We start from the raw sequence: 13,218 nt of genomic DNA on the forward strand, positions 1-13,218 counted from the left end.
CCACTGTGTCATCTGTGATTTGCTAAGCAGGCGATACATGTCTTTGTCTGAACTCAGTAGTAAAAAGTGAAAAACATCCTTCTGGATGACGATAGCTCCCTACACAGAACAGATTATGGATCCCTGAGGGCATTCCACTGGACGACACCTGCCAAGTTGACATTGAACTATTAATGACTCTTCTTTAAGTTCAGAATCAGAGGATGACATTATATAGTCTGCATCTTCTCTGTCTTTCCCACAATAGTATGAGATACTTTATCAAATACTTTGCAAAAATCTAGATAAACTATTTTTATAGTATTTCCTTCCCCTACCAATCACAAACAGAAATAAGGAAATGTTCTTGATGATGGTGCATTGAGACTGATGGTCTCATTTTCTAAATGGTTCACGAGCTATCTCTTTAATAGTCTATTCTCGAATTTCCCAAGGAATTGAAGTCAGCTCATTGTTCTACAAATTGCAGAGTTCTCTTCCCTTTTCTCTTTGTTTTTAGAATGTCTTTATTTCTATTTTTTTTAATTTAACTTAATTTTTAGTTCTCAATTCTCTCCTTCCCATCCACTGAGAAAGCAAAAAAAAAGCAAAAACAAAAAAAACCAACTCCCCTTAGAAATTTGTAGTCTTGAAAAACAAATTCTTTGATTAGCCATGCTCCCTCCCTCCCCAAAAAAAGGGAGGGAGGAAGGGAAGAAGAAAAGAAAAGAAAGAAAAAGGAAGAAAGAGAAAGAAGGAAAGAAAATGTCAGTTCTCTTGGTTCATCGGCTCTCTTATCTGGAACTGGCTAGTGGTTTTGTTGTGAATCCTTTGGAGTGGCAGTGATCATTGCTTAGATCAATTTCTCACTTTTTCACAGTTGACTGTCTTTACAATTTGGTTGTTATTATATAAATCATTCTCCTGCCAGCTAGTCCTAGAGAGGCTGCAGGGTCTTCTGAGGGAAACCAAGCTTCTTGGTTATAAGAAGATAAAAGGCAGGTAAGAGAAAGTGGTATAATAAAAGAAAGGGGGGAGGATAAAGAAGGATGTAGGAAGGGAGAGGCTGAGGTCTCGGGATCCCAGTTCTAGGGGAGGGACCATGGGGGCCACCCACCCCCATTTTACAGATGAAGAAACTGAGATCCAGGAAAGTAAAAGGATTTGGCCAACATCACATCATTGTCATGTCTCAGAGGTGGTTTTTGAATGAATTTATTGTTATCCACTTGTGCCCAACTTTTTGTGTGACCCCACTTGGAGTTTACTTGGCAGAAACACAAGAGTGGTTTTCCTTTTCTTTCTCCAGTTCATTTGACAGTTGAGGAAACTGAGGCAAACAGGGTTAAGTAACTTGCCCAGGGTTACAACGCTAGTGTCTGAGTTTGGATTTGAACTCAGTTCTTCCTAACTCTAGATTCTAGAGATGTGCTCTTTCCATATGAGGTAGATATGGATGAAGAAGGAAGAAGTCATAGCTGGCCAAAGTTTTAGGTCCCTCTCCTGGATGTCAGCTTCCCCTGCCCTTCATGTTCGGGTCCTGAGGAGGTCAAGTAGCTTGGATAATTTAATAAGATAGTAGAGAGTCTGAAGGGACCATAGAGGTCATTTCAACCAACCCCCTCGTTTTACAGATGAAGAAACTGAGGCTTAGAGAGGTAAGATCTTGTCAAAAATACACAGATGGTAAGTGGCAGACCTGAGATTGGAGCCCAGTCTATCTGACGCCACATCTCATCTCTTTCTACCATACCATGTGTTTCTTTTTTGTTTGAAAAGAAACTTTATTGTTGCCTTTTTTCTTTTGACATTACAGTTATTTCAATGACCTTCTCCTCTTCCCCCCTCCCAAACACTGACCCTTGCTCTGTAGCCAAAAAGCACAATTTTCTAGCTAACCTATCTCTATCTAACTCACCCCAACCTGCCAAGAAGACAAAGGTTTTACAACCTATTTTCTGGGCTCCAGATTACTCATTATAGTTCCTCAGAAAATGCTTTTCCATCCCTACTTTTTGTCCTTCACTTTCCCCCCAGGTTTTACCAAATTAATGCCTCTTTCTCTTACCCTGCTGTCACTTGGCTGGGACTCCCCTCCTTCCCACTCATCTAGGTAGAATAGAACCACTGGTTAAGGATGGCTGATAATGCTCAATTCATCCTACACCTATAGAAATCCCTCACCTCTGGAAGAGGGGAAAGCCTGCAGCACAATCTATCTTGGAATTCACAGTGCATCCTTTCCTTGTTCCGAGCACCATCCTGCCGAGTCATTTTTCTTGCTTATTTTAATTCTTGGCTATTTTTATAAAAGGCACTTTATGACATAAATATTTAGAACATAAATATGGGCTTATTGACCGCTCAGCAGGGGGACTTAGTGGGGCATGGCCCCTTCCAGCCCAATTCAATTTAGGGAGTACCAGTGGGCATTTCATGTGGCAACCTCCAAATACCCATAGACACCCACTGCCATTTCCTCCCTTGCCTTTATCCTTAAATAGCCTCTCCCCCATTCTGAGCAAGCCTAATTAACTTTAAAAAATGTTTTTTATCGATTTGTGTTTATGTCAGCTTCGTTTCTCAATGTACTCTTCCTTCTGCCTTGAGAACTAATTCCTATAACAGAGAATAAAAAAAAGGAAAGGGCGGAAAACTGCTCAGCAAAAACAACCAGTTCATCAACCATAAATGGTGATGTGCTCAACATCCCACAACTAGCGTGCCTTTCTGCAAAGAAGGGAAGGAGAGAAATTTTCTCAGCTCTCCTCTGAAATTAAACTTGGTCAATTATAATTAGACAGCAATAAATGTGTTTTGTTCTTTCTTCCATTGTTGCATTTAGTATATATTGTTGTTCTGGTTTCAGTGACTTCCTTAATCCCGGATCAGTTCATATGTTTTTCAGACTCATCCTTTCTTAATGGCTTAGTGATGTTGTTTTATGTTAATATACTACAATTTGTTTAGCCTTTACTTAATCAACAGATATCTACTTAATTTTCAATTGTTTGCTCCCACAATAGGGCTCTTCTAAATATTTTGGTAATTATGAGACCTTTCCTTCTATCTTTGACCTTTTGGGACATATGACTCCTTGAGGATTTGTGAGTCAAAGGTATGGACATTTTAGTCACCTTTTCTTCCCTGAGGCAATTGGAGTTAAGTGACTTACCCAGGGTCACACAGCCAGGAAGTGTTGAGTGTCTGAGGCCACATTTGAATTCAAGTCCTCCTGATTTCATGGCTGGTGCTCTATCCACTGCGCCAACTACCTGCCCCGATTTTAGTCCCTTTTAAAGCAGAATTCCAAATCTTTTTGTTTGAACCAGTTCATAACTCCACCAGTGGGGTATTAACGTTCCTGATATCAACAACTCCAATGTTTTGTCATTTTTGACAATTTTAAGAGGATGAGGTGACACCATAGGTTTGTTTTGATTTCAACTGTTAGATCAATAAACATTTCTTAAGTGTCTGCTATGTGTTAGGTATTCAGTGGATTTGCATGCAATTAATTGAAATTTCCCAGTGGGTTTTCTCAGACCCTCTTTGTGGCATTTTCCCATTAGCTCCCCTTCCTTCTCTCTTAACCCCTTTGCCCCGGACAGCATTTAGTTAGACCCAGTTGTCTATATTGTGACTGTAAAGGTTAATTCCTCTGTCAAAAAGTGTTTCTCAGCCTTTCTGTCTCTGTGATCTTTAAGCTTAGGTTTTTCCTGCAAAACAGGAAGTTCTCTAACAATTAAGATTTGTTTCTTATCCAGTTCTTTTGTTTGATCCACTTAAAATCCCACTGTGACAGCTGAAAGTCTTAATACTATCCCAAAGTAGGGAAAAAAAAATCTCATGATCAATGACTCTCTATTCCAATGATTAATGATAATAATGAAATGTAGAGCTTTAAGGTTTGCAAAGTGATTTACCAACATTATTCCCATTTGATCCATGCAACAGTCCTGTGAGATAGGTATTATTATAGGTATTAAACCTGTTTTTCAGAGGAAAGAATCTATAAATCATCTTGCTTTATCTCTTTCTCTCCAGTAACTAGTACACAGTAGGTGCTTAATAAGTGTTCATTGATTCAGTCAACAAACAAGCTATTTATTAGGCACCTTGCTGTGTTTTAGGCAGTGGAGACACCAAGATAAAAGCTAGACATTCTCAGGCAAAACTGTAACATGTTTATAGATAGATTAGAAGATAATATATACAAAATAAATAACACTGCTACTTTGGGGCTTGGAGACAGGAATCAGTAAAGGCCTTTGGGAAGAAGTACCAGTCTTGTACGTGGATTAACCTCATCTCACTTCCAAAATAAATGTACTTCTCCATGGAACAAATGCATTTCAAGAAAATGTTAATTGAAATGTGCTGTTGGAAGCTCTCCCTTAATTAGATGGCTAAATGGGTTTTTTTGCCCTTAGTCAACGCTTAACACGCATGTCACCAAAACTGACAGTCACTGATAGAAGCGTTGTAACCCTGAACACCCATGGCTGGTGCAGGCAGCTTTCCCCTTTTAGAAAGTGCCTTCCATCAAGACCCTGTGCAAGAAGAGTGCTCCGTGGCCACCGAGGCAGGGCATAGCCAAAATGTAGATGCATTGTTCCAAGTGGATAAATGACCCATGAAAAGATGCCAGTTTTAATGTAATAACAGGCTATATTCATTGAATGTCTCTTGCAGGCTTTTGCTCAAGCACAGACTGGGTAATTTATAGATCCATGGAAAGGATAGTTCCTATCCTATGGTTAGTCAACCAGCATTTATTAAACCCTTACTATTTACAAGGGGGAGGGGAGCTCTGTGGTCATATAGCTAATAATTATCAGAGCTGAGATTTGAACCCAGAATTCCAAGTCTGAAATTATTATTACTATTATTATTACATAAACCAAGGAATCTTTTGTCCAGCTTTAAAAAAATCAAATAGAAGTTGCCCGCACCAATACTAACCTGCTTGTTCTACTCTCTCTGTGTCCCCATTTGACTCCCTTCTGTTCTCTTCTGTGTATTTTAAAGTGTTTTATTGATGCTCTTTTCTATTTTTTTGGTTGTCTCTACCCACCCACTGTTTTCCCTCCCACCCCAATAAAACCCTCCCTTATAATAAGTCAAGCAAGACAAATTTCCTCCTTGGCCACCTGGCACGCTTTTCCCTCCATTGAGGTGCCTCATGCCAAAGTGAAGGCCTTTGTGTCCTGGGAGGCTGAGGTCCTAATCCTATTTTAACTGGCCCTGACACTGATGCCGTGTGACCTGTGGTAAAGGGGTGCCCTGTTCCCCCACTCCTTTCCCTTATGGTGGGAGCCAAGGGTTTCATGCTCACAAGTTAGGTGTTGGCCCAGGATCAACAGGATTCTGATTCAAGGTAAATTTGTGTCTGCAGAATTGGTCAGGGGAAAGCAGGACTACAAACTGTTGTTGCCAGTGGAGTTTCCTTGCCCCTCCTGTCCTCTGGGCATCTTCGGAAGTGGCCAGGATGGCTAGAAGAGCTTTGTCCATCAAATCAAGGAGCATTCAGGGATGCTTTTGTTCCCAGCCCCTAGGTTAGAAAGCAGTCTGCTGCAGTCAGATGTGACTGGCCCACGGGGCTGCTTTGTGGCCCACCAGGTCCTGGGAGCTGCCTCGTGCTAGAGATGAAGGCAGGACATCTGAACCGTGCTCTCTCCCTGTTCTCCCCCATTTCCCCCATCCTTTGCCCACGCAGTCTGGGCTTAATTGACTTTCCAGGATGTGGCTTTCTCTGTGTTGATGGATTTTCATTTCAGTGTTTCTTGGTCCTGAGGAGCAGCCCATGTACTGCCACTGGGGATGATAAATAGATCCCCTCTTGAAAGGAATAGATGGGAAAGAAAGGGGAAAATAGATGGTCTTGCCCGGGATGGCATGGAATGCCTCACCCCAAAAGCAAAGGGGGGAGAGAGAGCTCTTCTCTGTGCATGTACCCAGGTTTTGCTTAACCTCACTAAAATGCCCAGAAAATGGGCAGCCCATATGACCACAAATAGAAGCTTTTTTCCCCCTTTGCCTTTTCTCTGAGGTCCAGACCAGGCCCTGTGCTGCTTTCCTTGTGGGGAGAGACGTTCGATCTGCTTCCATGATGGTTTGCTCTATTGTCAGTTTCTCCAGGAATAGATTACCCAAGCATCCTTCTCTTTCCCATTCCTTAATCAATGGACATCCTCTTAGCTTTTGGTTTTAGAAATGGCTGGACGAATTGTGGCAATCAGCATGAAACAGTATCACTGTGAATTAGAAATTCAGAGAAATCTGAAAACCATGTGAACTGATCCAGGGTGAAGGAAGTCACTGAAACTAAAACAATAAATACTAAAGGCAGTGATGGAAGAAAGAACAAAACACCAGATACCACATATCCGGACCCCGAGGGATGCCGTCTAATTATAATTAATGACCAAGCTTAGTCTCGGACAAGAGTTGAGAAAATGCGTCTCCCTCCCTTCTTTGCAGAAACAGGGGGCTATGGAAATAGAAGGGTGAGCACATTGCCATATATGGCTGATGAATTGAATGTTTTTGCTGAGCACTTTTCCGCCTTTCTTTTTTTTTAATTCTCTGTTATAGGGGATGATTCTCTAGGCAGAAGGAGAGGTACATTTGGAAATGAAGCTGACATAAACACAAGTCGATAAAAAACATTTTAAAAAGTTAATCAGGCATGCTCAGAGAGAGGAAGAAAATGCTATTTAAGGATAAAGCAAGGAAGGAAATAGAAGGGGGGTGTCTGTGGGTATTTGGTAAAGATGGCATAGGGAATGTCCACGGAGACTCACAAGGTTGAATTGGGCTAGAAGGGGCCATGCCCCACTCCAGTGAGTGATCAATAAACCTGTACAAAATATTTATATTATAAATAATATTTATATTATAAAGTGTCTCTCATAAGAATGGCTACAGATTAAAATAAGCAAAATTGGGAAGCTCTCACTGGGTCCTAGGCTGTAAACATCATGTCTGAGGTAGCAGGGCTGGACAGGCACTGTACACATGTGACCTCCCCCTCTCCAACATTCTCTTAGCATGTGCCTGAACCTCTCCTGTGGCTTGTCTCATATTTATTTAGATAGCTTCTTTCTTTTTAATTAAAGCTTTTTATTTTCAAAACATGTGCATGAATAATTTTCAACATTGACCCTTGCAAAACCTTGTGGTCCAAATTTTTCCTCTTTTTCCCCACTCCCTCTCCTAGATGGCAAGTAAACATGGTAAAATATATGTTAAATCCAATATATGCATACATATTTATACTATTTTATATTATCTTGTTGCACAAGAAAAATCAGATCAAAAAGGAAAAAAAATGAGAGAAGTAAAATGCGAACAAACAACAAAAAGAGTGAAAATACTATGTTGTGGTCCCCATTCAGTTCCCATAGTCCTCTCTCTGGATGCAGATGGCTCTCTCCATCACAAGATCATTGGAACTGGACTGAATCATCTCATTGTTGAAAAGAGCCACGTCTATAAGAATTGATCATCATATAATCTTGTTACTATCCACAATGTTCTCTTGGTCCTACTTACTTCATTCAGCTTCCTGTAAGTCCCTCCAGGCTTCCCTGAAATTATCCTGCTGATCATTTTCTACAAAGCAATAATATTCCATAACATTCATATACCATAACTCATTCAGCCATTCTCCAACTGATGGGCATCCACTCAGTTTCCATTTTCTTGCCACTACAGAAAAGGCTGTGACAAACATTCTTGCACATACAGGTCCCTTTCCTTCCTTTAAGATCTCTTTGGGATATAAGCCCAGTAGTAAGACTGCTGGGTCAAAGAGTATGCACAGTTTGATAGCCCTTTGAGCATAATTTGTTCTCTAGAATGGTTGGATTCTTTCACAACTCCACCAACAATGTATCAGTGTCCCAGTTTTCCCACATCCCCTCCAACATTCCTCATTATCTTTTCCTTTCATCTTAGTCTGAGAGGTGTGTGGTGGTACCTCAGAGTTGTCCTAGTTTGCATTTCTCTAATCAATAATGATTTAGAGCACATTTTCATATGAGTAGATTGGATATCTTCTCTTGGCTTCCCTGCTAATATGTTCTGACTTTAATTGCTCTTCCTATCCCTGGATCCTTAGCATAGAGCCAGGTACATCATGTTACATTAATTGATTAAGAAATCAATCCACAAACATTTATTGGCAGGAAATGGGTTAGAATAGGTGATACAAAAGCAAGGAATGAATCTAATTCTTTGATAAATGGTTGTCTTAAGGAACGACTTTCTTGAAGGAGAACAGGAGGTATATGGAGAAAATGTAGGTGATGTAAAAGCAAAAATCCAAATAAAATCTATTTTTAAAGGTATTTTCCTCTTAAGACTTCTCTAAGTTAAATTTCCCCAAACCTTTCACCTGACTTGACTGTGGTATAGTTTTGAGGTGAACATCCTTGTCACCCTTATTTGGGGTAACTTTTATTGGTATTCTTTGTAATCTTCAGTGACCAGACTTTGGTGTATTCTAGATGCCATGTGATCAGAGCAGAGTGTATCAGGATTACCATAACTTACCATAGCTCTCCTTCTGGATACCATGTATCTCTTTTAAAACCTTTTTTTATTTGATAACTTTGTATATGTGTATATATATATATATATATATATATATGTGTGTGTGTGTGTGTGTATGTGTGTGTGTATATATATATATATATATATACATATATATATATATATATATACATATAATGTAAAATTTCTTACAATATTTGTTATGTTCCACACTCTTGATCTCCTCCCTCTACCAAGATGGGAGAAAGTTATCTCCTTGTATTTCTTCTTTGGAGTCAAGTTTGGCTATTGCAATTTCCAAGCTTTTCCTTTTGATTGTTTTTGTTGTTTACTTTTCGCCACTGTTCTCCTGGTTCTTCTTCCATTTTGCATCAGGTCACGTAAGTCTTCCTTCGTTTCTCTGTATTCTTCATGTTTATAATTTCTAACAGCACAGTCATATCTCATTATATTCTTGTACCACAGAATGCCACTTCCCAATTTTGCTTTTAGTTCTTTGCTATAATGAAAAGTTCCTCCCTTACTAACCATTTTGTAAGATCCATTGCTAAAACCTGTTTCCTAATTTGCAAAGAGAGTTGAACGGCTCTTGGCTTCAATATTAGAGTGTAAGCTTCTTTTAACCAGGGGCTGTTCCGCCTTTTGTATTTGTATCCCTGGCAGCTAGAACAGTGGCTGGCTCCTACTAGGCACTTAATAATGACTTTCCCATCCATTCGTTCTTAGAATGTTAGCTCCTTGAGGGTAGGGGCCATATAATTTTTGCCTCCATGTTCCCAGTTTCTGCTACTGAGCCTCGAAGTTGTAGCCATTGAGTCAGTGCTTCTTGTTGATTGAGTTACTGTGAGGAATGGAGTGAATTGTAGCGCATCCCCAGTCCTGGGGAGAAGAGTGGGCTGGGCTCAGGAGCCAGCTTTCATCTTTCTAGGGGTGATGGATGAGTCGGGTATGGCAATCTGGGCAGGAAAGATAGCTGTGGTGGAGAATTGTCTGAATTGTCGGGAAAGGGGCGAGAGCCAGGCTACATTTGATGCTGCAGCCAAAATGGTAGCAAGAGCTCTTTTTGGCTACCCAGGTAAAAGGAAACTGACAGCAGGTCATTCTCATTCTTTCCAAATCTCACCTCAGATATTAGGTGTCTGACTTTGCTCAAGTCAATGTGCCTCAGTTTCCTCTTCTATAAAATAAGGGAAGTGGATTTGATGACCTTTAAAATTCCTTTTAGCCTGGATTAAAATAATATTTGAAAAGCTCTTAGTATAGTGCCTGGCACATAGTAGGTGCTTAATAAATGCCAATTCCCTTCCCTTGTCTCTAAGTCACAGTGGCTATTTTCCCCCATCTTAGAAGTTTTTAGCAGCTGACTATGTGTCTTATTCTGTTACTTAGCTGTCTGCACATATGCTTCCCAGTGTGAATCACACCTTCCCCCCCTTTCCTCAGGGCTATGGGAAGGTAAAATTTCAATATCTTGAGTGAAGGGAAACAGTATGACGCGGGCTGTGGAGACACTGTCCACTTATTATCTCTGTGAACTTGGACAAATCAGTGAACAAATAAGAAGGTTGGATTAGATGAGTCCCTTTGCTCAGAATCTCTGATCCTCTGCCAGCATTCTGTAATCCTTCCCACCTCCCTCTTGTATTCTAGAAACTTGTTCCGTATTTCAGTCATCCCTTCCACATCTCGACTTTCCCCTTCAAGGTTTTGCTATAGTCTAGGTCAGAAATTAAATGGGAACTTTGGGGGAATTTTGTGGCTTCCAGAAGATGACACAGAAAAAGTTTAGAAACTCAGAAATGCACAAAATACATGTATAGCATAATATAATAGCAACATATTTTATCTTTTATTATATAAATATAATACATAGTAATATAAATATTATTATATTTTGTTATTATAATAGTTATGACTTCTTCTCTGGTTCGAAGGGAGGATTTTTGGTGCATTTTCCAGGTCATGGAGGCTTCTTTAACCTCCCGATGCAGAGGGGAGAATTGTACATCTCCTCCCTCGGGAAACTGATGAACTCCCGACAAGCTAATGGTGACTTGGTATGATCAGCAGCGATTCCAATGCTTTCTAGCTGTGAGACCATAAGCAAGACTCTGAACTTGTTTGAGCTTCATTATACTGTGAAATGAGAATACTGTAAAATGAGTCCCACAGGACTGTTGTGATGCCCAAATGAGAGAATGTCGATAAAGTGTTTTGTATAAAGGTCAGCTATTGTTAATATTCTCTATCTCCCCTCATGGAACCCTTGTTCAATAAATGGTTGTTAAATGGATGCATGGATGGGGTAAGGAATAAATTAATTTCATGGAGCAAATGAGATAATGATGTATAGAGCTTTGTAAATGTTAAAAGTGTTATGTAAATGTTGGCTATTTAAATATGTATTTATATTTTAAGTTTTGTTTTAATTTTTACTTATTTGTAATTATTAAGTATTTCCTTTTTAAAAAAACAATCCTAAAGAAGAGGCTGTTTAACATAAAGGAATGAATCTCTAATGGTAGAGTTCTGGGTCTCAGTAAGGAGAGATATATGGGGACACGGGACATTTTTAAGGTCCCTCGTTGGAGAGGGTCAATAACTGGAGCTGGACTCCCACACTTCACACATGTCACAGGGACAGCTGCTTATCGTGTGCACAGGTGGCCTTATCAGAACTAGAGTTGTCCAGATGCCCAATGCCCCCAGCATGCTGTTCCTCGCTTCTGGTTATTGGCTCCCTCACAACCGTCATAGTGACCCCTTCTCTTTCTCTTTCCCCACACTCTGTTCTCTTTCAGATGTGATAGCCAGCTTCCTTCTGCGCTCCTCAAATCATGGCTGAAACCATCTTTGGCAGTGGGAAGGACCAGTGGGTATGCCCCAATGATCGACAGCTTGCCCTCCGAGCCAAGTGAGTGCCCTCAATTTTGTCAGGAACCATGTGGGGCTTTCCTGGCTTTTCCTTCCTCCTCCTGACGCTCCTTTGTCGAGATCTCTGCAGCCCCGATCCCTTCCTCAATGACGTGGCGATGAAAAGAATAATTTTAGGTCCATACGTCAAGTGTTTGAGCCAGCTCAAAATGGCTCTTTGGGGAGAGTTGATTGTTAAATTTCCATTGCGAACATTTATATCTCGTAAATCAGCAAATGCTGCAAAGTCAGGATTTGATTTATTGTTTTGTCATTGAAATGATAGAGAAAATCTTAGTAATGCAGTTTAAACTTAAACGTGTATTCAGAGTTTAAAAGCTAGTTGTTAAACATTAATTAGTTCACCCCTGCCTGTTGGGAGGTGTCCGCATATGCAAATCAGCACCTGTTCTGTGATTTATTATCTTAGGAAGGTGCCAAGATCCCATGGCCAGCATATGTTGGAGGTAGAGTTGGAACTCAGGTTAGGGGATACGGTAGGTAGAACACTGAACTTCAAACTAGAAAGAACTGAGCTGGAATACCTTCTCAGGCAGTTACAAGGTGTGGGACTCTGGGACAGCCTCTAAATCTTAGTCAGCCTTAGTTTTCTCCTTCAAAAATGGGGGCGATAATAGCACCTGCCTGGCCATGTTGTTATGGAAATTAAAGAAATAATATGTCTAAGTCATTTTTCAAATATTAAGCTTGAATTTTTTTTGAGTCATGTCTGACCCTTTATGACCCCATTTGGGGTTTTCTTGGCAAAACTACTGGAGCGGTTGGCCATTTCCTTCTCCGGCTCTTTTACAGACGAAGAAACTGAGGCAAGTGGGGTTAAGTGACTTGCCCAGGGTCACACAGCTAATAAGTATCTGAGGCTGGATTTAAACTCAGAAAGATGAATTTTCCTGATTACAGATCTGTATCTTTTGCACCATCCACCAGCCCTGAAAACATCAAAGTGCTATGTATGTTAGCTATTGTTATTGTTTCTGATTCAGAGGTCAGTGCTCTATGTGATGACACTCTTTCTAGTAATAATAATGACCAATTTTATTAAGTTTTAAGGTTTATAAACTACAAACATTATTGTATTTGAGCCTCTTGATGATCCTGTGAGGTAGATATTATCCTGCCCTTTTGACACATGAGGAAACTGAGACTTTGAGATGTAAAGTGACCTATCTAGGGTGGCGTTGCTGGTAAGTCTCAGAGTCAGTATTTAGACCCAGGTCTTCCCAAGTCCAGACTCAGTGTTCAGTCCCTGGGGTCCTAGATCAAAACAGAAACAGTCAGACATGCCATGGTGTCCTAAAACGGAGAGAGAATGGAGGGAATTCTTAATTAGACTCTGTGCCCGTGCCAGGGCCAGGCCGCAGGGGACTGTGGCAGTGAAGCAGTCTTCAGTTGGCAGGGGCAGAAGTCACAGGAAATGTAGAGAGAAGAGAGAGGTGGCATTTCTGCACATCTCTGCAGCCGACTCGCATGTTGGCTGCCCATCGCTCCCCCAGGATTGCCTCCTCAATGAAAGCCCTTCAGTTTCTATTCCTCCCCCCCATCCCCAACCCCTACAGATTGCAGAGAGCCTCAGGCTGGCTCTCATTTCCTTTTCTTTCTGCTTTCCTCTCATTCTTTTATTCTCTCCCCCTTCTCTCTTTATTATTTTCTTTTCCTTGACTTTTTTCTCCTTGCTTTTGCCTTTTTCTTCTCTCCTCCTCTATTCTCTCTCTATTTTCTCTTTCCTCCCTCCTTCTTCCTTTTGTA

General features: G+C 40.6%; 1 protein-coding gene across 4 annotated transcripts in view; it reads left to right on the forward strand.

Moving 5' to 3' along the window:
* Positions 1-13,218, forward strand: part of RPH3AL (rabphilin 3A like (without C2 domains)) — a 161,791-nt gene that overhangs the window by 25,367 nt on the left and 123,206 nt on the right. For all 4 annotated transcript variants that reach the window (XM_074263826.1, XM_074263827.1, XM_074263825.1 and 1 more), the window contains one exon: positions 11,340-11,452. In XM_074263826.1, the coding sequence (XP_074119927.1) occupies positions 11,376-11,452 (77 nt within the window). In that variant the 5' untranslated portion in view covers positions 11,340-11,375. The remainder of the gene's footprint in view (positions 1-11,339; positions 11,453-13,218) is intronic.

Source organism: Sminthopsis crassicaudata, chromosome 4, assembly GCF_048593235.1.
Source record: "Sminthopsis crassicaudata isolate SCR6 chromosome 4, ASM4859323v1, whole genome shotgun sequence".
NCBI lineage: Eukaryota > Metazoa > Chordata > Mammalia > Dasyuromorphia > Dasyuridae > Sminthopsis > Sminthopsis crassicaudata.